Raw genomic sequence first — 27,940 nt, 5'->3', positions numbered from 1 at the left:
AGAAGAAGAAGAAGAAGAAGCTTTATTCGCCCCCAAAACCTTAGTTGGAGCTAACTCAACGGGGACGGGGACGGGGACGGTGTTTATGGTCACACTGGAGGAAGAAATGGAAATTGGCATCGTTTTATCAGTTCATTTTCCCAGTTACCGTGCGCAATAACTGGTCGGTGTTTGTAGGCACGGTGAGGTTTCTTGAAGAGAACAACAAAGCCGCATACAAGGTGAGACCCAACAGTGTTGGATGTTGGAGCTCAACTGCAGCTCTCACCGAGCCGACTGTTAGTTAGCCTTTCTGTAATCCAGGCTAACATTAGCTACGCCACTGTTAACACCTCAACAATGTGAGATTGTTATCTTTTTTCACGACAGCCAACAAAACAGTCGGTTCGGCGAGTTAAATCTGCTTTTCTTCTTTTCAAGTGTTAACCAGTCATCCTGTTTGGACAATTCAACAAAATATGTTGTTATTGGCGTTTGAATTTTTTATTGTTGTGTAATGAGATCGCATATTGGTCTGCAGACTGAGCCAGAGAAAATATATCATTTGTATGCATTCACTTAGGTGGCTCAACTAACGACAGGTGCTCTGTGTAAATGCTTATTAACTATAAATGCATAATAATGAGGTGCAGAGGTAGCTCCATGCTACTCGCTAGCTGCCTCCATCCTCGACTCTGGGTGAAATCCCTCCATGTGTCCACGTCATTATGTAACTTAAATATTGAAAAATTAGCTTCAGCACTGATGAATACGAAATTATTTCTCTACTATGGACTCAGAGGTCTGATATTAAGTGTTTGATGAATACTAATGTAAACATATGAGGACTGTAAAGCATGGTACGTTTATTTGCATAGCACCTTTCAACAACAAGGTGATTCAAAGTGCTTTACATTGTGACGGGAATTACAATTAACGTGTTTTGGGGTTTAAAACATTGGAAAAACTTTCTTTATCTCTTCGTGATGCAGACGTTTTATTTATCTCTGCATGCAATTTATATCTTGTGAATATACTTCCCTTTATCCTGTGATGCAAGTGGGACTGAAATTTATAGTTATGATTTAAGTCAAAGCACAGGACAAGTCGACCTTGTGCTCTGCAAATGAAGTGTTGCAGTTTGCACTATCTGTATTTAAAACTCTACAGAACCTGACCTTGAAGGCACTCTTGCAGACAGGAGCCGTTTGTGCAGCCGCCTGGAAGACAGCTTACTTGCAAGGAAGTGATTTGGAAATAAACTCACACGGAGAAGCCGATCGTATTGTTTCTTCATCCTTCTTAATCGACCCTTATTGACTAAATTTACCACATCAACATAAAACATTAAAATCATTGGAAATGATCAGAAAATGACATATAGATGAAATAATTACTACAAATTTCAAAAAAATAAAAATATCATCATAAAAAACAAACAAGAATATCAAAGGAATATAAGTTACTGTGAAGTATAAGCAGTTGATACATTGTATTGTTAACTGAAAGGCAGCGGCAAACAGAAAAGTATTCAGTCTTGATTTGCAAGAACTAAGAGCTGCAGCAGACCGGATTTTTTTTCTGAGAATTTGCTCCAGATATGTGGTTCAGAAAAACTGAACGCTGCCTCTCTGTGTTTAGTTTTAAGTCTGGGGACACAGCAGACCTGTCCCAGATGAGGAGCCTTATATTTATCTAATTTACAACAAGGACTTACTTCTAAACAATATGTACACCAAGCATTTAAAGTGTTTTGTTGTCAGATATTATGTCTGCAGTTAGTCTTTTAAACGTATAGTTGGATTTTTCATCTATCATATATAGATGATGTTTGCAATATTTGCTTTTCTACAAGAACTCAGAGGTAGCAGGTCTACCCATATTGGGAGTCCCAACTCCTTATGAGCAATGGCCAAGTTAAAAGTCTCTGAGTTGTTATTGTTTACATATTGCCTCCTAACATGTCAGGAATATTTATAAAAATATTTCTTTGAGATTTGCCTTTTCTAATTTTAAGATGTGACTTTGTTATATTTTAGGGCTCCTGATGAAGGTGTGTAGGTAATACTCTGAGAGCCTTGTAAGACACCATGTCTGAAGAGGCGATTGCTGAAAGTGACCTGGAGCCCAGCCTTAACAGTGAAGAAGAGTATTCGGAAAATGAGGATGGGGAGGACAATGAGGACAATGAAGACAATGAGGATGATGAGGATGACAATGATGGAGACGATGAAGATGATAGTGTTGGTGAGTGACAAATCAACTTCTCTTGTGCCACTTATTACTTTAATGCATTCACAGACGTTGGTAAAGAAAGAAAATAAATCTGTGCGTGTTAACTAGTCTTTGAAGACAACTGAAATACTAATCTGTTGTCTCTCTCAAGAACGACCTGCGAGTGCCCAGAGCAGGACGGAAACGGCTCAGGATGGCAGGGACTCCACTTCATCCGGAGAGCCATCCTCAGAGCCTCCGTCTCAGCCTGCATCCCGCCCGTCCTCCAGACCCGCCTCTCGCTCTCAGCTCCCAACAAGCCCAGAAAACTTAAGCCAGAGCAAACCACCTTCCAGCAAAACAAAGAAACACAAAGCCTCTAAATTAACCAAATCTTCAAAGTCTTCGAAAGGCTCCAAGCCATCTAAGCCTACACACATGAGGAAGAATATCAGGTACATTTATCTGTTTGGTATTTTCCCTCAGGTATATTACATAATAGAGGTCAACTGAGTAATTGTTTTGGCCAATTAATCCGTGCCGATAGGAACTTGGCTCCGATAGTGGCCGATGGCTGCAGTTTTTTCCCACAGCGCCATAAACCTCTTCTTCCCTGCCCCTGCTCTCCGATCACTGAGGGGCGAGGCTACTCTCTACACGCACACACGCACACACACACACACGCGCACACACACACGCACACACACACACACATAGTGGCCCAGGTGGAGACGACGGCACGCGTTATTGTAGGGTGGAGGCAATAAGTACCACTTGTTCAATTAGCATAAACGTGCATCATATTTCAGCATAACTGCAACATTTCCACCAGCACGTTTTACAAAACCACAGTGCTTGTTAAGAACACGCTAAAATGAAAGCTGTCTCTGTGTAGTCTTATCTTAGTTTGCCATTAATCTTAAAATTTGGCAATTTCTTGTAAACTTTAGCTGCTGTGTAAGTCTGTTTGTCTGCCTGTCTGTCTTTCTTTCCGTCTTTCTGTTTGTCTTACTGTCTCTGCCTGTCTGTCTGTCTGTCTATCTCCCTGTCTGTCCGTCTGCCTGTCTGTCTATCTCCCTGTCCGTCTGTCTGCCTGTCTGTCTATCTCCCTGTCCGTCTGTCTGTCTGCCTGTCTATCTCCCTTTGCCAAACCCAATACATAAAATAACAAACACAAAACCATTTAAATATTGAAATATTAAGCTCTCAAAGGACATTTCAGCTGATCTTGAGCTTTAATATTATTTTCAAATATTAAGTTGGTTTTTTTTAATAAAGTGTTTTTAGTATTTAAAACAATAACTCTATTTAGAGTTTTGTACTTTTGCCAATGCTAAACTTTTTTCATAAATCTTATCTTAACACAGCTTTCAACTACTTTACGTACATTTTTACTCTTATCTTTTTACTCAATTCAATCCTAAAAATATTCCACACATTTCCTACATTGGTGGTTTTATTCATCTTTTAAATCCTATTCATACTAATTAGACTCTTTACAACATTTACAACGTTCGTTTCATTCTCCATCAACTGCTTTTCCATACACACCAGCAATGCAGTTTAGTATCAGCTTTTATACAACACTTCAAATATTCAAAGGTTGTTTTTTTATAGATATTACAGGGTATTATTCGTCCTCTAAATGCTATGCATACCAACTAAACCTCTTCTCACTTTTCCAACTGTTCATACTACTTCATCTTCTCCCCAAACATTCAAGCCTGCAAAACTGTTTAGTGACAGCTTTTTCTAAAACCTTAAAATATTCCACATATTTCATACATTTATGGTATTGTTAAAAATGTTCAAAGACATTCATACTTATTAAACCTGTCACTTATTCAACTCTTCCTTCCAGCATTGCAGTGTAGCTTCAGCCTTTAAGCAAATTTCTGCTTTTATCCAACTTTTTTCCCCATTTGTTACTCCATTAAATATTCTTTTCAAATATTCATCTTTTCATACTTTTGCACAGATTCAGCTTCTTAATATTCTTTTCAAATAATACGGTTTTATGTACTTTTGCACATATTCAGCTTTTTAAATATTTTTTCAAATATTCCATAAAGGCCACATAATCCCTGTGATATTGATCATATTTGTTACGACTGTGAGGGTTTTTCTTAAAGACGTTTTATCCAGACATCTGAGTTGTGACAGCCCTCTGGCACCTCCTGTTTGCCAGGCTTCCATGAGGTGATTAGTGAAATTAGTAACATCCATTTTGGCTGAGCTCTTCAGCTATATAAGCTGTAGGAATCTGGCATTTTGTCTTTCTCTGCCTCGATGTATGGTTTGTTTAGGTTGTCGGTTTAGCTTTGCTTTGATTTGCTTTGCACATACACCACACTCTCCACTCATCCACATACAGCACTCATTACTGATTACTGACCTACATGCATTACATTAATTTGCTTTGTTTAATTTTGGTTAAAATAATTATTTTTGCTAAGCTTAAAGCCATATGCGGTCTCCTTTGTCGATCCCTTGAGTCGGGCTGTGACAAATGGGGGCTTGTCAATAATTGTTTGGCTTGATTCATTGGAAATTTTAGTATCACACATGACAATTTGTTGGTTCTTTTGATGGAGCATTTTTTTCGTCTATTGTTTGGATTGGGGTTGATTGTTTTGGATACGTTTACAGGTGCTGGCATTTTGGTCTATGTTTTTCGCTTGGGAATATCTGAAGTTTCTTCTGTCAGGCTTAGCAACCTGCTCTAATAGAGAGTTTGTTTGCATTCTTCTTTTTTTTTATGTGGTGGTGAAAGTGGCTGGAGCTATATGCTCGAGATCACATCTAGGGTGTAATGAGGTAACTGCTAGGGGTGGAATGGTTCACAAAATCCACTGTATGCTTCATATAACAGTTTTGGAGTCACGGTTTTTGGTTCGGATTTTTTTTTTCTATTTTTTTTTAGATTCTGAAAATACCATGTATCAGATCTATAGCCTAATAGATTATCTTTTAATCAGATATTCTTAAGGACATGTCATGCAAAAACTGAAATAATGAGGCAGATGTGTTTTTATATGTATTTGGCAAAAAGGTAAACAATTGTTTGTCTTCTAGGTAAGAATATAAACACTTATACATTATCAAATCTTTAAAAAATGGGAGAAACTAGGTTTTCTTTAACTAAGATACGCACAAACGTCTATCCCTGAACTGACTGAAATAGGCAACATCAGGTCTATTCAATTCATTTGGAAGTGGGGCTGGTTGACGAAAATGAGGGTCCGGAAAAATATGAGCATCGCATTAAGACTAGAATGTTTTTTTGTAACACGCCTTAAATAGGTTTAATTATGCTGTGAAATCGTCCGTTTAACATGGGGGTCAATAAGAAGCTGCTCTATTGTGCAAACTGCTCCTACTGGACACTCAGAGAACTGCAGTTTTTGGCACTTCTGTATTGGATCAACCCGGAAGTCGCTGTGGTAGGGGCTTTTTTTTTTTTTTTTTTTTAATAGTCTATGGCAGGGCTGTTCAATTAATGTGGAATTGGGGCCGATTGACGAATATTATCCAAAATGAGGGGCCAGGAAAATATGAGCATCACATTAATAGATATTGTAAAACAATGCAACGACATAGGAGTACATGTACTCTCTTCATTTTATCAAAGTAGTCATGACCTCAAAGTGCAACTACCTTGTCAAAAACAATCCTTATTAAATTAACAAACCTGTTAACCAGAGGTTTTCACTCAATTATTGGACTAAAGTGACTTCACAGTGACAGAGACAAAAACTTCTCTGTCCGTTCTCTGGTGAACTGGCGGTTTTCTGTGACAATCTTTCTTTTTTTCAGAGTAGAAAGAGACATTGCGGTGGTGATTTAACCAGACAGAAATGATCGAGACAACAGAGTGGAGCTTAGCGAGCTGTTGCCAAGAGGATTTAGAAACCCATGAAGAATTTAGAAACCCACGAAGAAGAGTGTGCGCAGCGTAGCGTTGTGGCTGAGACTTGCTCCACGCGCTGCCTGCAGGCGCGCAGCCACAACGCTACGCTGCGCACAGCCACAACGCTATGCTGCGCACAGCCACAGTAGCGTTGTGGCTGTGCGCAGCATAGCTTTGTGGCTGTGCGCAGCGTAGCGTTGTGGCTGCGCGCCTGCAGGCAGCGCGTGGACCAAGTCTCCCTTCGTGCTGGTATTTGACGTGCTGATATGGATACGAGAAAGGACAGCGGTCATGAATTACTTTTTTACACAGGCTTCTACTCAAAGGGCCAGGAAATATTCCCTCGCAAGCCAGATCTGGCCAGGGGATGCCAATTGAATAGCCCTGGGCTACATGTATCTCTGACAAACATTGTATCCTATAAAGTAGAAAGAGGAAAATGGCTCTTAAAGCTAAAATAATTTAACTTTCCTATTTTTAAGGTCACATTTCATGCAAAGGGCATCAACATAAAGTGAAACATAAACTCAGCCAGCACTAGACTTTCCTTTCTTTAATATGAACACAAAATACAATGTCCATAATATTTTCATTCCCTGATAGTCAGTTCTTAATAGAAGCATTGGTTTTTCCAATTGAAAATAAAGTGCAGTATCTGGTAAACAATCATATAAATATGGCGCAAGGCTTACGCTACGTTGCACCTCATAAGCCGAACGGCGTGTACCAAACGGGACGGATCCAGCTGCGCTAAGGATCAGCTTTTGAGAATTGCCGATTGTTAAAAAATTGAGATTAGTGCCACTCATCTCAGGGACACCATAAAACGCACCCTTAAGGAAACTTTGATAGAGGTAAGGATTTACCAAGCACAACTATTTCAGCAGGGGGTAGTTTAACTTTTGAGCAACAGAAAGAGCTGCTGAAGTTACAGATGGAACATGAGAAATTCAATCAACAAAAGGAGTTGGAAGTAATAAAACAAAGAACGGAACAGGCAAAACTTTAAATAGTACAGTGTAACCTGAATTTGGTTAAAGAAGGTAAAAAATAACTGATATTAATAGTTCTGCTAGTTAATCTAGGGTGGATTGTACTAAGAATCTGAGATGGCTGCCTAAATTTGATGAGAAAGACCTAGACACTTTCTTTTCTGTTTGAGCGTCTCACTAATGATGAACGTACATTGTTGCTCCAATGGATCACCTTTGTCAATGGCTTTAGGCCATTTATGAGACTTTATGAGGCAGGCTAAGGAGAAATTGGAAGGCTTTATGACCATAAAATAAATCCATCTTTTTCTGCTTGGTCTTTGCCATGTCTACTGGTTAAAAAGACAGATTCCACTTTTAGGTCTTTCACTGACTTTTGTAAACTTAATGCTGTTACAAAGCCCGATGTATTTCCCCTTCCACGGATGGAGGATTGTGTAGATCAAGTGGGGGCAAAAAAATATGTCAGCAAGTTTGACCTTCTTAAAGGTTATTAGCAGGTCCCCCTTTCAAAAAGGGCTCATGAGTTCTGCTCCTTTACCCCCTTTGGTTTATATGCTTACACTGATATGCCGTTAGGGTTGCGTATGGCGCATTGATGAATAGAGTTGTGTCTAGATTGTGTGGCTGTGCGGTGTACTTGGATGATGTGGTAATAGACATTGATACCTGGGAGGAACATCTAACCCGAATGACAGCTTTGTTAGACCGACTGGTTTGGGCAGGGTTAAATATCAACCCAGCCAAATGTGAGTTTGACAGAGCCACTGTTACACACCTAGGAAAGGTGGTGGTACAAGGTGAGGTGCGTCCTGTTGTGGCAAAGGTTGCAGCCAATGAAGTACAGTCCCCATCCCCACCCAGCCCCATCCACTAGAGCAGAGCTCACAAGATTCCTGGGATTGGCAGGTTATTATCGTTGTTTCTGTGCTAACTTTTCTTCTGTAACTGCCCCTTTGACAAACCTGCTTAAGGCTGGAGCCAAGTACAACTGGTCAACTGAGTGTCAGGCAGCTTTTGAGAAAGTGAAGCAGCAACTCTGTTTAGCTCCTGTCGTGGTTGCTCCTCAGCTGGGAAAACCATTCCAGTGGCAGACAGATGCCAGTAATGTTGGGGCTGGGGCGGTTTTATTGCAGTCAGATGGTAACGGTTTTGCAAGACCTGTATGCTACTTCTCTAAAAAAGTTAAAGCAGTGTCAGCTGCAAAATTCTGGGATAGAAAAGGAAGCTTTTGCGTTGATCTGGGCTCTCCAACGTTTTGATGTGTACATTGGGGCAGGTGCTCCGCTGGTGGTGTACAATCCATTGACATTCTTGAGGTCTCTCCAAAATCCTAATCAGTGGTTGATTTGATGGGCTTTGTTTCTGTAGCCTTACCACCTGGATATTCGACATATCAAAAGCCAGAATAATGTAGCCGCTGATGCTCTTTTCCTTGCGCCATTGCCTTAACTACTTGGATATTTTTTGGTTATGTAACTTATGGTTCCTTATGGTGATTGGTGAAATGGGTAACACCCCTGCTGGCTGAGCCCCTCAGCTATATAAGCTGTAGGAATCAGCCATTTTGTCTTTCTCTGCCTCGACGTATGGTTTGTTGTTGGTTTAGCTTTGCTTTGATTTGCTTTGCACATACACCACATTCTCCATTCATCCACACACAGCACTCATTACTGATTACTGACGTACATGCATTACATTCATTTGCTTTATTTAATTTTGGTTAAATGAACTATTTTTGCTAAGCTTAAAGCCATTTGTGGATGATGAGCCGGAAGATATGGTGCAACCTACACAAACTGCTACATTCACAATACAACCTCCAGAGCCATCCGATTTTACCAACCTCAAGAATGGGATCAGGAGATTTCGACCGCTTTCGGCTTGCAAGCAACTTAAACGCAACGTCAGGAGAAAACCAAGTTAACACGTTAGTGTATTCCATTGCCGACGAAGCCGATGATGTGCTTAAGGTGTTAACCCTAACTGCAGATAAAAGGAAGGTGTACACGGATGTCAAGACGGGCTTTGATGCATTTTTAGGCCTAAAAGGAATGTTATCTATGAAAGAGCCAAGTTCAATCAGCGTGTGCAACTGCCAGGAGAAACGGTGGATTCCTTCATCACCGCTTTCTACGGATTAGCTAAACACTGCAACTATGGACAGTTACAGAACAAGCTGATCCGCGACAGGTTGGTGCATCGGGCTGAGAAACGTCTCATTGTCAGAAAAGCTACACCTAGATAGAAACCTAACCCTTGAAACTGCTTTAACAAAGATGAGGCAGTCTGACTTAAGAGGAGAAAATGGCGGTGCTAACAAGTGCTCTAATGTTGATGCTGTGCATGCTAAAAGCTACAGAAAACCCAAATTTCCCTCAAAGCCTCAGCCACACGCACAAACATCTTAATACACAGTCACAGCCAGGTTCAAAGGCCTGTTATAGATGTGGGAAAATGCCCTCGCAAGTAAAATTGGAATGCCCTACTAAAGATGCTGTGTGTCACAACTGTGGCAAAAAGGGAGATTATGGCAAAGTGTGCAGAAACTGTACTAAATCTCTGAATGCTGTCACCACGGAGGAAGAAGAGAACTTTTTCCTGGGAGCTGTGGATGCTGGAAAAGACCCGTGGACGGTACAGTTGCAAGTGAGACAAAAAAAAAGTGTGCTTTAAAACAGACACTGGTGCTGATGTCACCGCCATGCCAGCTGAAGTGTACCATGACATTACAGAGGGTCATGAAGTAAAGCGCCTGGCAGTGTCGACACGCCCATTATTTGGGTTAGGGGGCAATGTACTCTGTCTCCTAGGTGCAGCCAGAGAGACACTGCACAAAGGCAAAACGACAGCCATAGAGGACATTTATGTAGGAAAAGACCTACACACTGCACTGTTATGAAGGCCTGCCATTGAACAGCTTTAGCTTGTGTTCAGGGTTGACAGCATCACCATGGAATAAGTGAAACAACAGTACCAGAAGCTGTGTTGCTGCTTGGGTCTTGTTCCAAGGCCATACTCAATTAAATTAAAGCCAGGGGCTGTACCCTTTTCTCTCCACACACCACGTAGAGTCCCTCTGCCGCTTATGGGAAAAGTGAAAGAGGAGATAGACTGTATGGAGAAGATGGGTGTGTGTGATCACCAAGATTGAGGAGCCGACTGATTAGTGTACCGGGATGGTGGTGGTACTGAAAAAAGCAGGTGGCCTGGAGGGGGTACTGTGTCACATTGAAGACATCCTGGTCTGGGGACAGACGCAGGAGGAGCATGATGTGCGGCTACATGCGGTGCTAGAGAAGGCACAAAAGGCCGGTATTACACTCAACATGGACAAATGTGAGCTCACATGCCACACAGTCACATTCCTAGGGCCTTATACCGTGCTCCTCTGAGAGCTGCAAGAGCACACACAGACGCAAGCTTACTAGAGAACACCAACATCTATGTAGACTCTGCCATCAGCCACATTCCTCTCAGTGGAGATTATCTGAGCAGCCTATGTGAGCACCTGAAGGCAGACGGCACATGCTCTTCACTGATGGAGTACTGCACAGATGTCTGGCCTTACAAAAGCCAACAGCAGGGAGTGCTGAGACATTACTGGGCTGATAGAGCAGTGCTGATTGTGCACGATGGACTGCTGCTGCAGGGGACGAGAATCGTCATCCCATCAGCCTTATAGGTTGATGAGCTGCAGAGACTACATGAAGGACATCTGTGGGTGACAAAGTGCAGGGGTCGGGCCAATCATACGGTATGGTGGCCAGGACTCAGCAACCAGCTGAATGTTATTACTAGTAAAGGAGAAGAACCTCAAACTTTACTTTAGTCCAATAATTGAGTGTAAACCTGGTTCACAGGTTTGTTCATTTAAGGATTGTTTTTTGACAAGCTTGTTCCACTTTGAGGCCTATGACTAATATTTACATTGATAAGATAAAGAAAATATTTTTACAGCCCCTAATTTTGGATCATTTTCATCAACCGGCCCCAATTCCAAATTAATTGAATAACCCTGATTTAGCCTCTATTCAGTCAGTTCAGTGATTGCTGTTTGTGCATATTTTAGTGAAAGAGAACCTTTTTTCTTCATTTTTTTCTAAGATTTGATAATGTAAAAGTGTTTATATTCTTACCTAGAAGGCAAACAATCGTTTACCTTTTTGCCACTTAAATATATAAATGCAGCAATGTGTCTCCTACGGTTTCAAAATCTCACTTCACTTTCATTTAATATTGTTACAGTAATCCCTAAGCAAGCTGCCTTATTATTTCAGTTTTTGCATTGCATGACATGTCCTTAAGAATATCTGATTAAAAAAATAATCTCATTATTAGGCTATAGATCTGATGCATGGTATTTTTAGAATCTAAAAGATATAGAAAAAAACAACCGAACCGAACCTAAAAACTATGACCCCAAAACCGTGATATGAACCGAACAGTGGATTTTGTGAACCGTTCCACCCCTAAAACAAACTGATCAGGAGTGCTGGTGATCTTGTGGGCTGGGGGGGCAGAGAGGAGGATGCTGTCCAGACTCCGGTCTATCCTGGACAATGTCTCCCACTCTCTCTACGACACACTGGCCCAGCAGAGGAGCACCTTCAGCAGAAGACTCCTCGCACCCAGATGCACCTAAGAGCGCCACAGAAAATCTTTCCTGCCTGTAGTCATTAAACTATACAATGCATCCCTAGGAGTCTTTCCCTGCCATATATATACACACACACACACACACACACACACACACACACACACACACACACACACACACACACACACACACACACACACACACACACACCAACCACTCACCGGCCACTTTATTAGGTACACCTTGCTAATGCCGGGTTGGACCCCCTTTTGCCTTCAGAACTGCTGTTAATCCTTTGTGGCATAGATTCAACAAGGTACTGGAAACATTCCTCAGAGAGTTTGGTCCATATTGACATGATAGCATCACGCAGTTGCTGCAGATTTGTCATCCATGATGCAAATCTCCCGTTCCACCACATCCAAAAGGTGCTCTATTGGATTGAGATCTGGTGACTGTGGAGGCCATTTGACTACAGTGAGCTCATCATCATCTTCAAGAAACCAGTCTGAGATGATTTGCGCTTTATGAAATGGCGCATTATCCTGCTGGAAGTAGCCATCAGAAGATGGGGTACACTGTGCTCATAAAGGGATGGACATTGTCGGCAACAATACTCAGGTAGGCTGTGGCGTTGACACGATGCTCAATTGGTACTAATGGGCCCAAAGTGTGCCAAGAAAATATCCCTCACACCATTACAGTAATTGATACAACCGTTGATACAATCTTCTATTGTCCAGTTTTGGTGAGCCAGTGCTAATTGTAGCCTCAGTTTCCTGTTCTTCGCTGACAGGAGTGGCACCCGGCGTGGTCTTCTGCTGCTGTAGCACATCATTGTATGTCCGACGTGTTGTGCGTTCACAGATACCTCGGTTGTAACCAGTGGATATTTGAGTTACTGTTGCCTTTCTATCAGCTAGAACCAGTCTGCCCTTTCTCCTCTGACCTCTGGCATCAACAAGGCATTTGCGCCTACAGAACTGCTGCTCACTGGATATTTTCTCTTTTTGGGACCATTCTCTGTAAACCCTAGAGATGGTTGTGCGTGAAAATCCCAGTAGATCAGCAGTTTCTTAGATACTCAGACCAGCCCATCGGGCACCAACAACCATGCCACGTTGAAAGTCACTTAAATCACCTTTCTTCCCCATTCTGATGCTCGGTTTGAACTGCAGCGGATCGTCTTGACCATGTCTACATGTCTAAATGCATTGAGTTGCTTTCATGTGATTGGTGGATTTTAAATTTGCGTTAACGAACACTTGGACAGGTGTACCTTATAAAATGTCCGTTGAGTTTATATATTTTTTCAATATATATTTCTGTTTTTCCAAATATATGTTATTTGTATAATATTGTTTGTATAGCTCGAGTTAGCAACGGAAATAATTTCCCCCTGGGAAAGTATTTCTGATTCTAATTACAAAATATTCTTAAATGTTTGTATGTAAACTGAACGGTTTCCTCATGCTAACAGAAAGCTGCTGAAAGAGGATCAGCTGGAGGCTGGGACCAAGGCTGCCCAACAGGAGGAGATGGACAGACGGAAGCGTCTAGAGCAGCAGAGGAAGGACTTCCCTACACCAGCCTCAACGGTCCTCGACTCAGCTCAGCTAGGTGACTGTCACTGTTTCAGTGAAGCTACAATCTTTACAGTCCTACTTCAGTTTGACATTCCTTTTGTTTGCTTTATATCCTAAATTCCTCAATACCTTCCCATCTCTCCAATAGCCGACACTACTTCAATTTTAGGAGAAGTGTCTCAGATGGTCCCGGCTCTCATGAGCAAGCAGGATGTGATCTGTCTAGATAGCAGTGGTGATGAAGATGAAAAAGTGGACTTCAAGTTGCCTGCCCTTGCCATAAGAGATGGTAAGATTTATGAAACTTTTGTGAAACTGTGATGCTTTTTTTCTCCAGAGAGCAAGCTTTCACACAGTTTCCACTTGTCCTGTGATGGCTCAGATATAATTGAGCTTAGTTCTGGGGATGAGGATGCCCTACAGATAAGCAGCGAGTCAGCCGATGAAGATGCTGATGGCGCCGCCGCCTCAGAGGAGAGCAGCGGGGCACACATCAATGACGCCACGAATCTGCCTGATGCCCAGGGTCGAGTGCTGGTTAATATCAGTCACCCTGCGGAGGAGAAAGACATTTACCTCGCTCCACAGCTGGCCAAGGCCCTCAAACCTCACCAGGTACGGCCAACATCTCGTTGTCACTCTAACTCTCAAGGCATAAACGCTTAGTAACCCACAGTCCAGCTTGTTTTCTCTCACAAATTTGTCTCCTCATTTCTAAGATCGGGGGAATTCGGTTTCTCTATGATAACCTTATTGAGTCGTTGGAGCGGTATAAGACTAGCAGTGGCTTTGGCTGCATCCTCGCTCACAGCATGGGCTTGGGCAAGACACTGCAGGTCATTTCCTTCACTGACATCCTACTGCAGAATACTGAGGCTCACACTGTGCTGGCCATTGTTCCTGTAAGTAATTAAAGTGTATACTGTGTTAAACTAAATGAAATTCATGTTCCCGGAGGTCACTATGTTATTTTGATTAAATTAACCTACTAAGTCTTTGTTTCCCTCATAAAAAGGTGAACACACTTCAGAACTGGCTGAACGAGTTCAACATCTGGCTCCCACCGCAAGAAGCCATTTCCCCTGACACTGACCCTGCAGTCGTCACAGGCCGAACATTCAAAGTTCACATTCTCAACGATGAGCACAAGTATGTAAAATGCCATGTTTTGTGCAAGGTTAAGCATTTATCGTCAAACATTTGGGCTGTTGATCATGCTGACTGTGCCACCTGCAGATCGACGCTGGCCAGGGCCAAAGTTGTGGAGGACTGGTCCAGAGACGGGGGGGTGTTGCTGATGGGTTATGAGATGTACCGCCTGCTGTCCATGAAGAAGAGCTTTGTGATGGGCAAGAAGAGGAAATCAAAGAAGCCAGCAGGACCAATCATTATTGACCTGGATGAAGAAGATAGACAGCAGGAACTCATGAAAGGTGAGCAGAATTAAAAAAAAGCAGTGGCCTAAACAAATTTGTCTGTGTACCATTTAAAACTTCAATGAGGATAAGAGATGCAAATGCAAACACAGATTTACAAAATTATTCACTCAATCTTTCCTCATTACTTTGTCTTTTCAGGTATTGAAAGGGCCATAGCGCGTCCCGGCCCAGATGTGGTGATATGTGACGAGGGTCATCGCATTAAAAACTACCATGCCAGCACTTCACAGGCTCTCAAGAACATCCGATCCCGGCGCAGAGTAGTGCTGACCGGGTACCCGTTGCAGAACAACCTCATTGAATACTGGTGCATGGTGGACTTTGTTAGACCAGACTTTTTAGGCACACGTCAAGAGTTCAGCAACATGTTTGAGAGGCCCATTCTGAATGGGCAGTGCGTGGACAGCACACCTCAAGATGTCCGCTTGATGCGCTACCGCAGCCATGTGCTGCACAGCCTGCTGGAGGGTTTTGTCCAGAGGTAAACCTCCTGTCAATGCTGAATTTAGTAAAATCATGGAAAAAAACATAGTAGCATGGATAATGCTTACCTGTCAATGTTCTCTGTGGTGCTTTTCTGGTTTACAGACGAGGTCATGATGTGTTGCGAGACCAGCTTCCCTCCAAGGAGGAGCATGTGATCTTGGTGCGGCTCTCTCCCATTCAGAGGGCGCTGTATACCAAGTTCATGAAACGCTTTCAAGAAGCGGGGAACAGCGGCTGGCTCAGTCTAAACCCACTCAAAGCCTTCTGTGTGTGCTGCAAGGTGAGACAGTTTCCCTCCCGTACCTCTGGTAGTGAAGCGCCAGCCCAACCTGAGATAAATTTCTGAAGAATCTGGTGAATTTTTTTTATCAAGTAAGCCTCCCTTTTTTCTTTATTTTTTTATCCTGGATCGTTCCAGATCTGGAATCACCCAGACGTCCTCTACGAAGCCCTGCAGAAGGAGAATCAGGCCAACGAGCAGGACCTGGACCTCGATGACATCACTAGTAACCCCCGCTGCCCTGCACCCGGTGCTGGCCTCAAAGCCAAAGTAGCCGACTCAACTAACAGCAAAGTCAACAACACCCTGCCAGCACTCAATCCCTCTCAGGAAAGAGCCAATCAAGTCATCACATATGAATGGGTATGTTAAAGCAGTCCATGTAAAGCTGCTTTCTTCACAGTCCAATCGTTTTAAGATCTTTGTTTAAAACTTTAGGCATCAAGTAAAGTTTTAAAATATTAAAATATACTACTTTGTTTAGTGCTGATATAATCTTTATAAACATATTCTGCATAGAAATTTAGAATCTGTAGGCAATAGGACACAAGATTTGTGTAGCGGAAGCGGTCTGGTTTGTAGTCATATTATCGGTTAACATAATCTTTGTGGATCAGTTTGTGCGATCAGATATTGTCTGACGATTTAGGTTTCAGTGATTATTTATCGGCATTGATATGCAGATTATAGAGAGGTCGTCTCTCAACCCCAACTCCATTCTCACATCTCAAGTTTCTAGTCGGATCGTAAACAATGGCCGCTGCTCAGAAGAGGAAGACTTGACCTGAATATCAGTTGGCTAAACTAGAAATCCCAAAATATCATCTGTGTCCCCAGAGGCTAATTTGTCATCAGACAGGTTCTGAGATTGGTGCTGATATGTCTGCTGTACCAACATGTAATCTTTGTTGTCAATTCCATTAGGGGTTTGTTGTTTCGTTCCTCCAGGCCTTGGGTCTCTTGGAGTCACACTGCCTTTTAGTCCAACAGCCTTTTCTTCCACATTATATGTTTCAGGCAAAGGGCATAATGTCAAACTACCACATTGGACTTCTGGAGAACTCTGCCAAGATGATTCTGCTCTTCCATTTGATTGATGAGAGTGTAAGAAGAAGAGACAAGATTTTGGTCTTTAGGTAAGTCCAGCATGTATTGTCTTAAACACAAATCCACGATTTAAGCAGCTCAGAGAAGAGTTAAACCAGTTATTCAGACGTATTTGGAACTTTCAAAGCTTTTACGATCCGTCAAAAATTTGTATTTTAACCCTCCTACATCTTATGAGGGTTTCTGCTTCTCTTCCTGGGTACTTCTGTAAGCTGGAGTTTCGTAGTCAACCAAAATTATGACCTTTTTAATGAAACAAACTGGTTGATTGTAGCCGTAATTCTACATCCAGCAGTACTGTGATGAAATATCTGACTGATTAATTGTAACGCTTTACTTTGAGTATACCAGTCTCCACAACACTGCTGTCACTTGAAGTCCATTTTTTTTAAACTAGAAGGGCAGTCCAAGGCCATGCCCTATCTCACATTGTTAATGAAAGTGTAAAACAAAATGTGTGTGCACCCCTTGATTTGGATCCACTCCAAAGTTTAATGGGTTCTTCCTTGGCCCATGCTACACTCTTCCACCACGATTCATGGAAATCCATAATGCTAATAATAATTCCATAATCCTGCTGACAATAACCTGAGGTAATAACTTCCAAAGTACACCTACTTTCCTACCCCTTATTATTCGTCTCTGCTCTGCAACTACTAGTCAAAGTTTGTCCACCCTGACGGTCATTGAGGACTTCTTAACGAAGAGACCCATGCCAGCAGGCATCGCCTCTCCTGACACCCGGAGCCAAAACTGGGTTCGCAACGTCAATTATTACAGTGAGTCATTCAATTTGTGCTCTCTCATCTCTCTCTTCCAAACCTAGTACTCTTTCTATTCTGTATAAAGGATTGTCATCACTGTCATGATTGCCTTTACTGATACAGTATCACTTACTGCAGTTCACCCTTTTGATCATTTGTCTTGGAAAATGTTAAATGTGCTCTGGAAACAAGTTCAGGAGCCATCTGTTGCAATTTGACAAAGATGTTTGAAATTTTTTATTTTTTTATATAATGCATGTACTGTCTATTCACTGTTCTGCCAAGATCAGGGGTGTCCAAACTTTTTTCATGGAGGGCCACATGCAGAAAAATATAAGAAAGGCTGGGCCACTCACTAGAGATGAGGTTTATTGCCTCACCTCGTGTATTAAAGTTAACAAAATCAAATATCAAATGTAGGTAAATTATGCTTGATAATTGAATATGCTTAAAGGAAAAAAAAACCTACATCACAACTTTCCATTAATGTTTATATTTGTTTCAAAAAGGATTGGCAGCTCATTTTCAAAACAGCAGCCTTAAAGTTTGCTTCTTAGTCAGGATGGTGATCCCTCTTCATAGCCCTGTATAAAGGGAGAAAATAAGATATTTATGCAAATAAGTTATTAAATAATTGAGCTTGTGAACACATGAATACTGTAAAATATATTTTTTAACTCACCTTTAATAGGAACAGCGTTGAACTTAGTGGAAGCAGTGATGCTGGGCTTTGGACTGAAGGATAGCTGGCAGGTTAGGAGTGAGTTTGGTGGTTGAGATGCGAAGGACATCACGCAGATGGCTGTCGGTCATTTTGGTTCTCAATCTGCTGTTGTTCAGAGTTAACAGAGAAAACGTTTGCTCACATATGTATGTCGAGCCAAACAGACTCATCATCAGAGGAAACTTGGCCTTTTCCAAGCTCTGGTAGAAGTCGGGTAGGGAGAGAAGCTGATGTTGATTCTTCAGAGAATCATCACACTGCATTTTGATAAGTTCCAATTGGAGACTCTTTTCCACTTTTTCTGCATCCATCAGGAAGGGAGTCGAGAACAGCTTGATTTCTTTCTCAATTATAGAGAAATCTTGGAAACGCTGACTGAATTCTGTCTAAAGAGATGTGACCACAGACACATATTTCTCCTTTTTAGCAGAGAGGTTGCTCTTTGGAAAACCACACTTGATTTCGGACAGCGTGGGGAAGTGCGCAACATTGAAGTTGTGCAGTTGTGACTCAAAGAGACGGAGCTTCGCGCAGAATGCTTTCATGAGCGCATACAGCTGTGGCACAAGCGGTCTTTTCCTTGCAGGCTCTTGTTCAGTGTGTTAAGATGACCTGTAAGATCAACTAGAAATGCCAGGTCTGCCAACCACAGAGGGTCACTCAGTTCACGGAGAGGTTTGTCCTTCTCTTTCAAAAACTGATCAATTTCTGATCTCAAAGAATAAAACCGCTGCAGCACGGAACCGCGGCTGAGCCTGCGCACATCACAATGATAAAGTACGTCCCCGTATTCAGCATCGACATCAGATAGGAAAGCTTGAAATTCTCTGTGATAGAGCCCTCGTGCTCAAATTATGTTCACTGTTTTCACAACTGTATTCATCACATCGCCAAGCTGGACTGTCTTGGCACAGAGGGCTTCTTGGTGGATGATACAGTGCATTTTAGCAGCCTCACCTCCACTCTCTCACACCCTGGCGCACACCATAGAGGCCATTCCTTTGCGCTCGCCTGTCATAGCCGGAGCCCCATTCGTTGTAACTCCACACAGCTTGTCCCATTTAAGATCCATCTTGTCAATTGCATCTGACACAGCTTCAAACATGTCATTTCCCGTTGTTGTGCCCTTTAGACTCCTAAGATCAAGCAGCTCCTCCGTAACGCAAAAGTTGTGGCAGTTTCTTGTGTTTTGTTAGCACGGAGAAAATACTGCTGTTGAGCTAGCAGGCTAGCTGCCATTTGCTTAACTTTCTCTTCTCGCTCAGCACCAGTGTAGGACGTGTAGGTCTGATGTTTGGTTTCATAGTGTCTTCGCACATTATAATCTTTCATCACTGCAACACTTTCTTGGCAAATCAAACAGACACATTTCCCCTTGAATTCTATGAAGAAATATTAATTTTCCCACGTGTCTCAAATTTTCTGCACTCACTTGCTATCTTGCGTTTCTCTGGTTCTCCCATTTTTCTCCTGGCAAATGTTTTCTTTATTTATTTTATTTAGTGGAAAACCTGCCTTGTTGAAAACTGACGCTCCACCCAGTGTTGAAACTAAGAATTACAACACAGTCCAGTGCAAGTTTCATGTGAGGGCCATCGATTCGATTATATTTTTAAATCTTGCTGCAGGGCAATAAAAAATGGACCACAGGCCGCAGTTGGCCCGTAGGTCGTAGTTTGGACACCCCCGGCCAAGATGAATGACCTTTCATATAAGAATTCAATAGATTTAAAATCTCCAAGCTATATCTTATCTTAAGTATTCAATGGCAAATATTACCATGATACACTCTGCTAGTTTAAAGTGCGTTCGGGTGATTCAGTGTTTATGCACATCTGTCTACAGGACTGGATGGGAGTACATCTGCCTCAGAAAGAGAGCGACTAATTAATCAGTTTAATGACCCAGAAAACACCGCAACATGGGTCTTCCTGCTTTCTACAAGGTATGTGTCTCTGCTCTCTCTAATAACTGCTCACACTTCCACTGTACCCTGGCAAAAATGTTATCAATAATTTACACTGTTCGTTTCAGAGCGGGCTGCTTGGGGGTAAATCTGATTGGGGCCAACCGTGTCGTTGTGTTTGATGCCTCCTGGAACCCATGTCATGATGCTCAGGCAGTGTGTCGCGTGTACCGCTATGGTCAGAGGAAACCCTGCTACATTTACCGCCTTGTCTGTGATTTCACCTTGGAGAAGAAGATCTATGACAGACAGGTCTCAAAACAGGGCATATCCGGTAAGAGATTTGTACATGCATACCATCTGTTTGTTAGACATTGCATTTCTTGCGTTTTCACAATCCCTCTTATTGTCCAATCATAGCTATCAGGGTCTGTCTCATGAAGCAGGGCAAAAAAACTGAACAACCAAAATAAATTCCAGATTTTATTAATTGCATGTTTATGGTCCCATATTGTAAAAAGTGAGATATGTCTTTTTTTTTCATATTTAGCAGGTCAAGGTGCCATGTAAATACTGTGAAAGTATTAAAACACTCAATCCACAGAGAAATGCACACAGCTCGTATTCAGAAACTTTGTCTTTAAAGAACCGCCAGACATCATAATCAAAAATACAAGTATGAACCTGAAAATGAGCATAATATGGGACCTTTTAAAGTAAAGTCAATATCAGATAAAATGGACACTAGAAATAGCCTGAGAAATAACCAAGATATAACTATTTTCTCCCAAGTATTGATTAACTTGTTATCAAGCACTTATCCAAGCTCTAGTAACACATACTTAATCTGATCCTAATGGGAGAAATTACTAACATCTACCATCATTCTTAAAATGTTGTGTCTGTGTGTTTGTATAAAGATCGTGTGGTTGATGACCTGAACCCGGTGATGAACTTCACTCGTAAGGAAGTGGAGTCGCTGCTGCATTTTGTGGAAGAGGAACCCGGTCAAATCTCTCTGGAATCCCGCTCAGACTTTGAAACAGTGATGTATCAAGCTTGTCAGCTTTACCCACACCTCATCACCAAGGTACACTTGCATGATGGATGTTACTGTACTTCTAAGCCTAGAGTCCGCAACAAAGGCAGTTTTTTTGTTTAAATGTAGGTATTACTTAACTCAGTGATAACTCAGTATTGGACTTTTAGTATATGTTAAACCTATGTCTGTGATAGTGAGTGGTCTTAGCCTGCAGAGTACAAAAACAAGAACTTCTAAGCCGCTACACTTCTTACCAAAAAACAGTTCCATTACCCCAGCCTAACTAGTATAACTAAAATCTTCTCTAAAAGGGGCTGAAGTCTGACTGTGGTGAAATAAGAAAGATCAACCTGCCTCTTGCATGATAAAATCCGATCTGACGGTTGATCTGTAATTACATTTCCGTCTTCTCATTTGTCTCCTTAGCAACCTTTTCATCATGAGTCTTTGCTGGTGGACCGGAAGGAGTCGAAACTGACCAAAGCAGAGAAGAGAGCCGCCAAGAAGAGCTATGAGGATGAGAAACGAGCCTCAGTGCCCTACTCTCGCCCATCGTATGCCCCCTATTACCCAACCAGTGATCAGGCGCTCACAAACATACCAGCATTCAATCAACGTGGTTGGTAGGTTTCAGACTGTTTGTATCTCATTTAATTTGTTTGCGTAGTGGTTAACCGATGCTAATGGTTGTTTCACTGTAAATCTTTAGCTCTTTTCCTGGATAGCTCAGCTACAGTCGCAAACTAAGCAGCAGTGTTTTCCTGATATTCTGTGATGCAATACATTACAATTTTGAACTTCCACATAAATCCCCTTAAACTCTGGAAATTACTATCTCCAAAAACACACGTCCAAAAATAAAACCACCATTGATTGAGGTTGTAGCTCAACATGAGTTTCTCCTCTTCTAATAAATTTTCGTTCCATTAGATACAACTGCTATGTGTGTATTTGTGAGCATCTCACAGTTCAGCCCTCATATTTTCAGGCGTCCCATGGCACAGCCAGATGACAAGCCGGTGGCAAGTGTCAGGCCCATCCAGTCAACCCCAATCCCCATGATGCCTCGGCAGGTCGGCATGGGCATGGGCATGGCTGGCTCCAGCTCTCCCTCTCTGCCTGTCAACTTCCTGCAGAAAGCTGGAGTTTATGTGCAGAGGATCGTCACCACGACGGGTAATGTATAATGTTTGTAAATGCTTTAATCATTGAAAGTACCACACTAACCCTAAAATGGTAGATGTTTACATTTTCAAGTGCTGCCAGCCAGCCACAGCGTAGCCGTCTTCAGCGCGCACGCGGACCCCGCCCACTGCACTGGAGGGTGAAAGGCATGGGGTGGGGGAAGGATAGTGTGTAATGCGCGTGTTTACATGTGTCAATGGGTGCGGGTGTCATCATAGGCCGAAGAGTCGGCCAGTCCAGTGTCCCAGTCAGTTTCTCAGTTCACAGGATGTCATCTATAACACAGCAAGTTGCCATGGAGACTTCCTTGATCAGGTTCTAGACAGAGTCACCAGTCAACAGCTGCCTGTGAGAGAAAGGGAGGGAGGAAAGTATGGGAGCGTCACACAGCAACAATCTCAGGAGGAGTAGATCCGGCGGCGGCCTTGGCCAGGGCAGCTGCCACCAGTTCCTGAAATGCAGATTAGATTATGATTGTTCTGGGTTAGTGTGAGAAGCCACATTTCAATAGACAGGATTACTCTCTTTGTCCATTCTGGTCTTCGATCCATTCGCCCTTTGCAAAGTTGAAAGCTTCACCAAGATCATATCTGTGTACAATAACCGTAGTCTTTTTCGGTTAATAGCCACAGTCTGAGTGCTAACAGCTCCACTCATTCCATCTATCGTGTTGGGCAGCCAAGTGGGGCTGTGGACTGCTGTCACCATCTGAATTTTCTGATACACCAGGGCAATACCTGATCCAATCATGGTTCCGAAGTATATAACTAACTAAACAACTACTACTAATTTTTCTTCTTCTCTAAAGAGAAGAAAAAATTAATCATGTCTTGTGAAATGTAATGACTAGACATTACATATTAGACTAGACATTAACCTGAGCCATTTTGTATCTACAGATATTGTAATCCCAGGAGCCAATAGTGCAACAGATGTTCAAGCTCGTATCAGTGCAGGAGAGAGCATCCATGTTATCAGAGGATCGAAAGGTAATTGCAACAACACAATAATCGTCTCTGCATACAAAGCATTTTGAGGTACTGCCTCCATCACTTGTTGGTTTCTCCACCACAGGTACCTACATTCGGACAAATGATGGAAGGATTTTTGCTATTCGATCTGGAAAGATCAGTAGGACAGCAGTCGTGGACTCCACTTCTTCAAGAGGTACAAACATATTTATCATTCTTGGTTCCTGCTGCCTAGTTTTGTATTACAACCATCCAAACAACTTGCACAGCGCTCAGCTTGTAGTTCATCTTACTTGTCATGAGAAGGACTATACAACTATATAATTTTTCTGTCATTGTTGGGCAAGGCACGGTTAATATAATTTGCTCTTTCAACATGGGTTGTGTTGTTAATGCGCTAAGTAGCTTACGGACGGCATGGATGGTAAAAAGACGTCACAGTGCCATATTGCGTCATATCATTGGGGTACAACACGTGCAGTAAAATCCGGTCTGTAATTGCTGAAATGCTTAATAACATGGGGGTGTTGATTTATTTCACTGAGTTGTCCATCTGCCTTGAGCCGGAATATATTGTATATGAAAATAAAGAAGTGTATATTGGCCGCCATCCATTTGAGCATACCCAAAAAGTTATCTCTGGTCGAGCGCATCCAAGATCACCTGAGCAGAAACCATTCCTTTATTTCTAGCGCTGTTTGCTGTAACGCTCCAACATTGCAGCTCCAGTTACATTGCGCATGTGTCATACCCCATAACTCTCAGCTTCCTTAAATAACATTTGCCTTCTAATTTCACTGTACATGTCTCATGGCACTTCATGACTACATTTTTCTGTCCTGCAGTCTCCCAGGGTTCCCTGATCCATCCACTCAGTAATGGCTGTTCATCGCCTGTGGATCAACAACAGGGCTCCCCCGATGGGGAGCAGCGGCCAGCCTCTCCCTTAAGCTCTGAGATTCTCAGAGAGCTCAGCCGCTACACGTCATCCACAGGTGATGCCACTGCTGGCCTAGGGAATGAATTATCGTCAGAAATGTTGGCTGTACCAGCAGGGGATGAAGGCAGTTCACAAAACAATCAAACAGTTGATCTCAGCAGGCAACTCAGTGACGACATCTTGAGCCCGGCTTTAGAGATGCGTGGCAGCAAGCGCAGGAGTACTGAAAGCCAGGGCAACACACATGTAGGAGGCAAACGCACTTCTGCTGCAACACGTTTCCCTGGACTGTCCATGGGCTCCAGTGGGCTCAGTTATCCCCCCGTTGGTCTGAACTCCTCCATGCTGGGGAACCTAAGTCACATGAGTCATCCACTTCTGATGGATGGTAGTAGTGGATCGTCATTCCTTCAGACCCCAGGACAAACACTGGCAGACCTACAGAGCATGTTCCCCTCTGCAGGCTCGGACCTACTGAGACAGTCTGCCACAGGGAACGGACACCTTCCCACCCCCTCCTCGTCCTCTCTGTCCACTGTTTTCTCGTCTACTTCCACCACCACCCCAATGTCATCTACACCTTCAGCAGCAACCTCTTCCTCCCTGGCGTCAAGTTCTCTGCCTCCGTACTTGATGAATCCCAACATGGCTGGCCTGCTTTCGTCAGGCTTCCCTCTCAGCTACAGTCAGTCGCTGCTCTCTGAGCCGAGGATGTTCCCCTCCCCTCTCCTCTCCGGGTCAGGGGGATTCTCCATGCCTAACTCCAGCTCCACTACTTCCAGTTTCCTCTCCCATTTCAACAATCCCACTTCGAGGATATTGGGGGCAGCTCTGACCCAGCCAGACGTACATCAGAGTACGGAGAATGGCGGCAGCAGTTCTGACGATGATGTTATAGAGGTGACAGGACAGTAGAGACTCAAGAAGTCCTGGAGTCACGCACACCGTTATCAGTCATGGCTAACATATAGTACATTAGGGGTGGGAATGACTACAGCTTTACTAAAGGAACTAAATTACTTCTGTTACAATCTCTACCCTAACCTATAAACTGATTGCTGGAGAGATGCATTGTTGTATTTACAAACACATACAACAATATAAACAATACATTTACAAACAAAACCTTTCAGGAGCTAAAAATCCAGTGTTAATCCTGAACACATACTGTGAAATTGGAAAATATTGGAATAAGTTAAATGTGTTTTGGCCTTTCTTTTAGACTTGCAATTTATAACATTCTTGTAATCACCAGTGAAATTAACTGCATTCCCATTCCTAATGGTTAACTACACACACACAGACACACACACACGCAAAGACTCTCACCTGCAAATGAGAGAATCAACTTGTACCTTAATGACTTTACAAAGTCAGAGTAACAAATCCGTATGCTGAATATCCCAGACTTGTTCAGCTGGAGCATCAGAGCAGTGGAAACAGACCGTTGTCGTTTCAGGGACCAGCTGAATCATTCGGGGGGGGGGGGGGGGGGGCTTTCTGAGCACAGCCTCTCCTGCTACACTTTAAAGCAAGGCCTCACTATGCTGTTGTTTTCTTTCCACTGAATTCAGATGGAAAAATGAGGTGAAAACGGCTTCATGTTGGATTGTCTCATGATATATTGCTGTGAAACAGTCTAGTGCAAACCAAAATTTGATCTACTGTCAGCAGAACACGCCTGCGGAACTCTAATATACAGTTTCCTTTTCTAGTAAACAATACTGAGAAGCTACATAGAACATTATATAACTCGCAGTGGCGACATAATGTAGTGTTAATAATTGTCATAATCCAAAAGACAATATATCCAGAGAAAATCCTTTGAGGCACACCTTTAAAAACAGAAATCGTAGGCATCTTTTAGTCTTTAGCAATTTGATAGACATTGTAGCATCCCCTGTTGAAAGGATATTATGCGTGATACTATAACTGAACATGTTGATACTTTGTAAATAGCAGTCATTATCATTGTTTATATTGCAAGTCAATACTGTGCAGTGTGTAGATTTTGGTTGTAGGGAGATGGTTTATTATTACAGTACTACCATGAGGATAAACTTACATTGATGCTGGGGAAACAAAGTTACGTTCAACTTTATAATTTACCTATTTTTTTTATCCCCTTAAAACTAAAATGAATGTACTTTCATGTTAGCCTTTGATATCACAGGGGCTGTGATGTGGATTTGGACTGTGTTCTTTCATTCTTTTAGCCTTAAATAACACAAAGGAGTCTTGACTCTTGGCATTTATCTTAGTTCAGCCTTTTTACAGATCTGTTGGAAGAACTACTGAGCATTTGGACAGCTGGTGTCAAAACACAATTGGAGGGCAGATTCAGCATTATGATTTAAAGTGTGAAGGCCAAAAGGAGCACAAAGCAAGGTTTAATGTTGTGAGCTCATTCGCCTCTCTTTTGTTGCGATTTTTTACTGGTGCCCCCCCACCATCATTCAGCCTACGCCCCCCCATGTAGTTTTGACTATCCTGATTTTCCTATGGATTATTTCCAGAACCTTGCTGAGAACAATTATTACCTAAACTGTACAAAACATCACATTCATGCAGTCTGAGTGTATAAAACTAAAGTCAATGTAGCCACCAACCATCAAAACATTGACCATTTCACTATAACCACCTGTGACTGTGGCAGAACCAGGTGAGGCAGCGTGGAGGCCTTACCGAACTGACAGTGCCATGACGTGGTAGCCTTTCACAGAGGTGTGTCTTTAAAAGCAGTGCAGTGTAAGTAGCTTCAGTTAGTGTCAGTATAGGTCTACGGTGCTTTAGGGCGTTTAGGTCCTTGCTGTTCTCTGTAGCCTTGTGTTTCTGTGCTTTCAGGGTATGTAGATTTAGGAAAGTCCCTCTGTCTGTAAAAATAGGCTAGAGACGCAGTGGTTGTTAGCCTTTTAGAAAACACTGGATAACCTGAGACAACAGATCATTCCCTATGAAGTTAATAAGATGTTCTTGTTGGGACCTTTCGCTCCCACAGTCTGAATACTGTTCACTTTTTGTTACTTCTGGCCTCGGTCCTGTTATTCTTCTGGATGCTTCATTTCTGTTATCAAGGATGTCTCCAGTTTTCTCCAGCATGTTTTGGGAACATGTAATGGTTTGTTTGAGATTTCAAGGTGGAGCTCACCCTTTGCAAATGGATCATATCTGCTTGTGAACCGTACGAGGTACATCGCTCTGACGCTGTGTCTTTATTCTCAGTCTGCTCAATCCGTTAGAAACACTTTTTGAATTTTGGGAATCATCAGTTTATAAAACAAACTGCCATTTCTTGTTTATTATGTGCATTTTTTTATGTTTCATGGAAATGTTTTCATTTAAAAAAAAATGTTTTTTATAACTCCTTATTGGTGTCCACTCAGCTGGCAGTTGTTTCCCTTATTTGAGTGTAAGCGTCTGAAATGTATTTATTTATGAGCGAAAATACATTCTTTTTTTTGTAATTACATTTTTTAACCTTTTCACTTTGACCCATTGACGGCTGATCCAGTAAGAATTTCATACATGCAGCCTAGATTGAAGCAGAACATGACTGTGTTATCAATGTTATTTTAACAATAAAACACTCTTCTATTGCAGTGTGAATGATCTACAAATGCTTTGAATTTACAACATATCTTCAAAATGATTTATTATCTTTATTTAAACATGTGACCACAGAAGTAATCAAAGACAGCAAAATAATCAAAAGGCAGGACAATCAACCTGAGATGCAAGAATTCAACATAAATTCTGGGCCATTGGTAGGATTTTCAAATATATTTTTGCCCGGTCACAAAAATCTTTCATGTTTT

At 42.2% G+C, this 27,940-nt stretch overlaps 1 protein-coding gene across 1 annotated transcript; it reads left to right on the top strand.

Moving 5' to 3' along the window:
• Positions 1 to 58: 58 nt before the first annotated feature.
• Positions 59 to 27,662, top strand: rad54l2 (RAD54 like 2). The gene is made up of 22 exons (XM_083939364.1): positions 59 to 221; positions 2,019 to 2,226; positions 2,366 to 2,648; positions 13,176 to 13,315; positions 13,430 to 13,570; positions 13,664 to 13,896; positions 14,001 to 14,183; positions 14,297 to 14,430; positions 14,518 to 14,714; positions 14,859 to 15,201; positions 15,309 to 15,486; positions 15,625 to 15,849; positions 16,504 to 16,622; positions 17,254 to 17,372; positions 19,927 to 20,026; positions 20,116 to 20,321; positions 20,908 to 21,077; positions 21,456 to 21,652; positions 22,018 to 22,205; positions 23,114 to 23,203; positions 23,289 to 23,381; positions 24,031 to 27,662. The coding sequence occupies exons 2-22, from the start codon at positions 2,070 to 2,072 to the stop codon at positions 25,038 to 25,040; spliced, it is 4,506 nt and encodes a 1,501-aa protein (XP_083795490.1). The 5' UTR covers positions 59 to 221; positions 2,019 to 2,069; the 3' UTR covers positions 25,041 to 27,662.
• The last annotated feature ends 278 nt before the right edge of the window (positions 27,663 to 27,940 follow it).

The sequence above is a fragment of the Echiichthys vipera genome (assembly GCF_963691815.1).
Source record: "Echiichthys vipera genome assembly, chromosome: X".
Taxonomy (NCBI): domain Eukaryota; kingdom Metazoa; phylum Chordata; class Actinopteri; order Perciformes; family Trachinidae; genus Echiichthys; species Echiichthys vipera.
The sequence above is the reverse complement of the archived record's forward strand: the minus strand, read 5'-3'. Positions and strand labels throughout refer to the sequence as shown.

What these genes read in the sequence shown, in the direction of transcription:
- rad54l2 (XM_083939364.1), top strand. Translation starts at nt 2,070, where the DNA reads ATGTCTGAAGAGGCGATTGCTGAAAGTGACCTGGAGCCCAGCCTTAAC. An exon ending in CTGGAGGGTTTTGTCCAGAG is followed by an intron (nt 15,202 to 15,308) that starts GTAAACCTCCTG and finishes TCTGGTTTACAG; the next exon opens with ACGAGGTCATGATGTGTTGC. An exon ending in GTCTTCCTGCTTTCTACAAG is followed by an intron (nt 20,027 to 20,115) that starts GTATGTGTCTCT and finishes TGTTCGTTTCAG; the next exon opens with AGCGGGCTGCTTGGGGGTAA.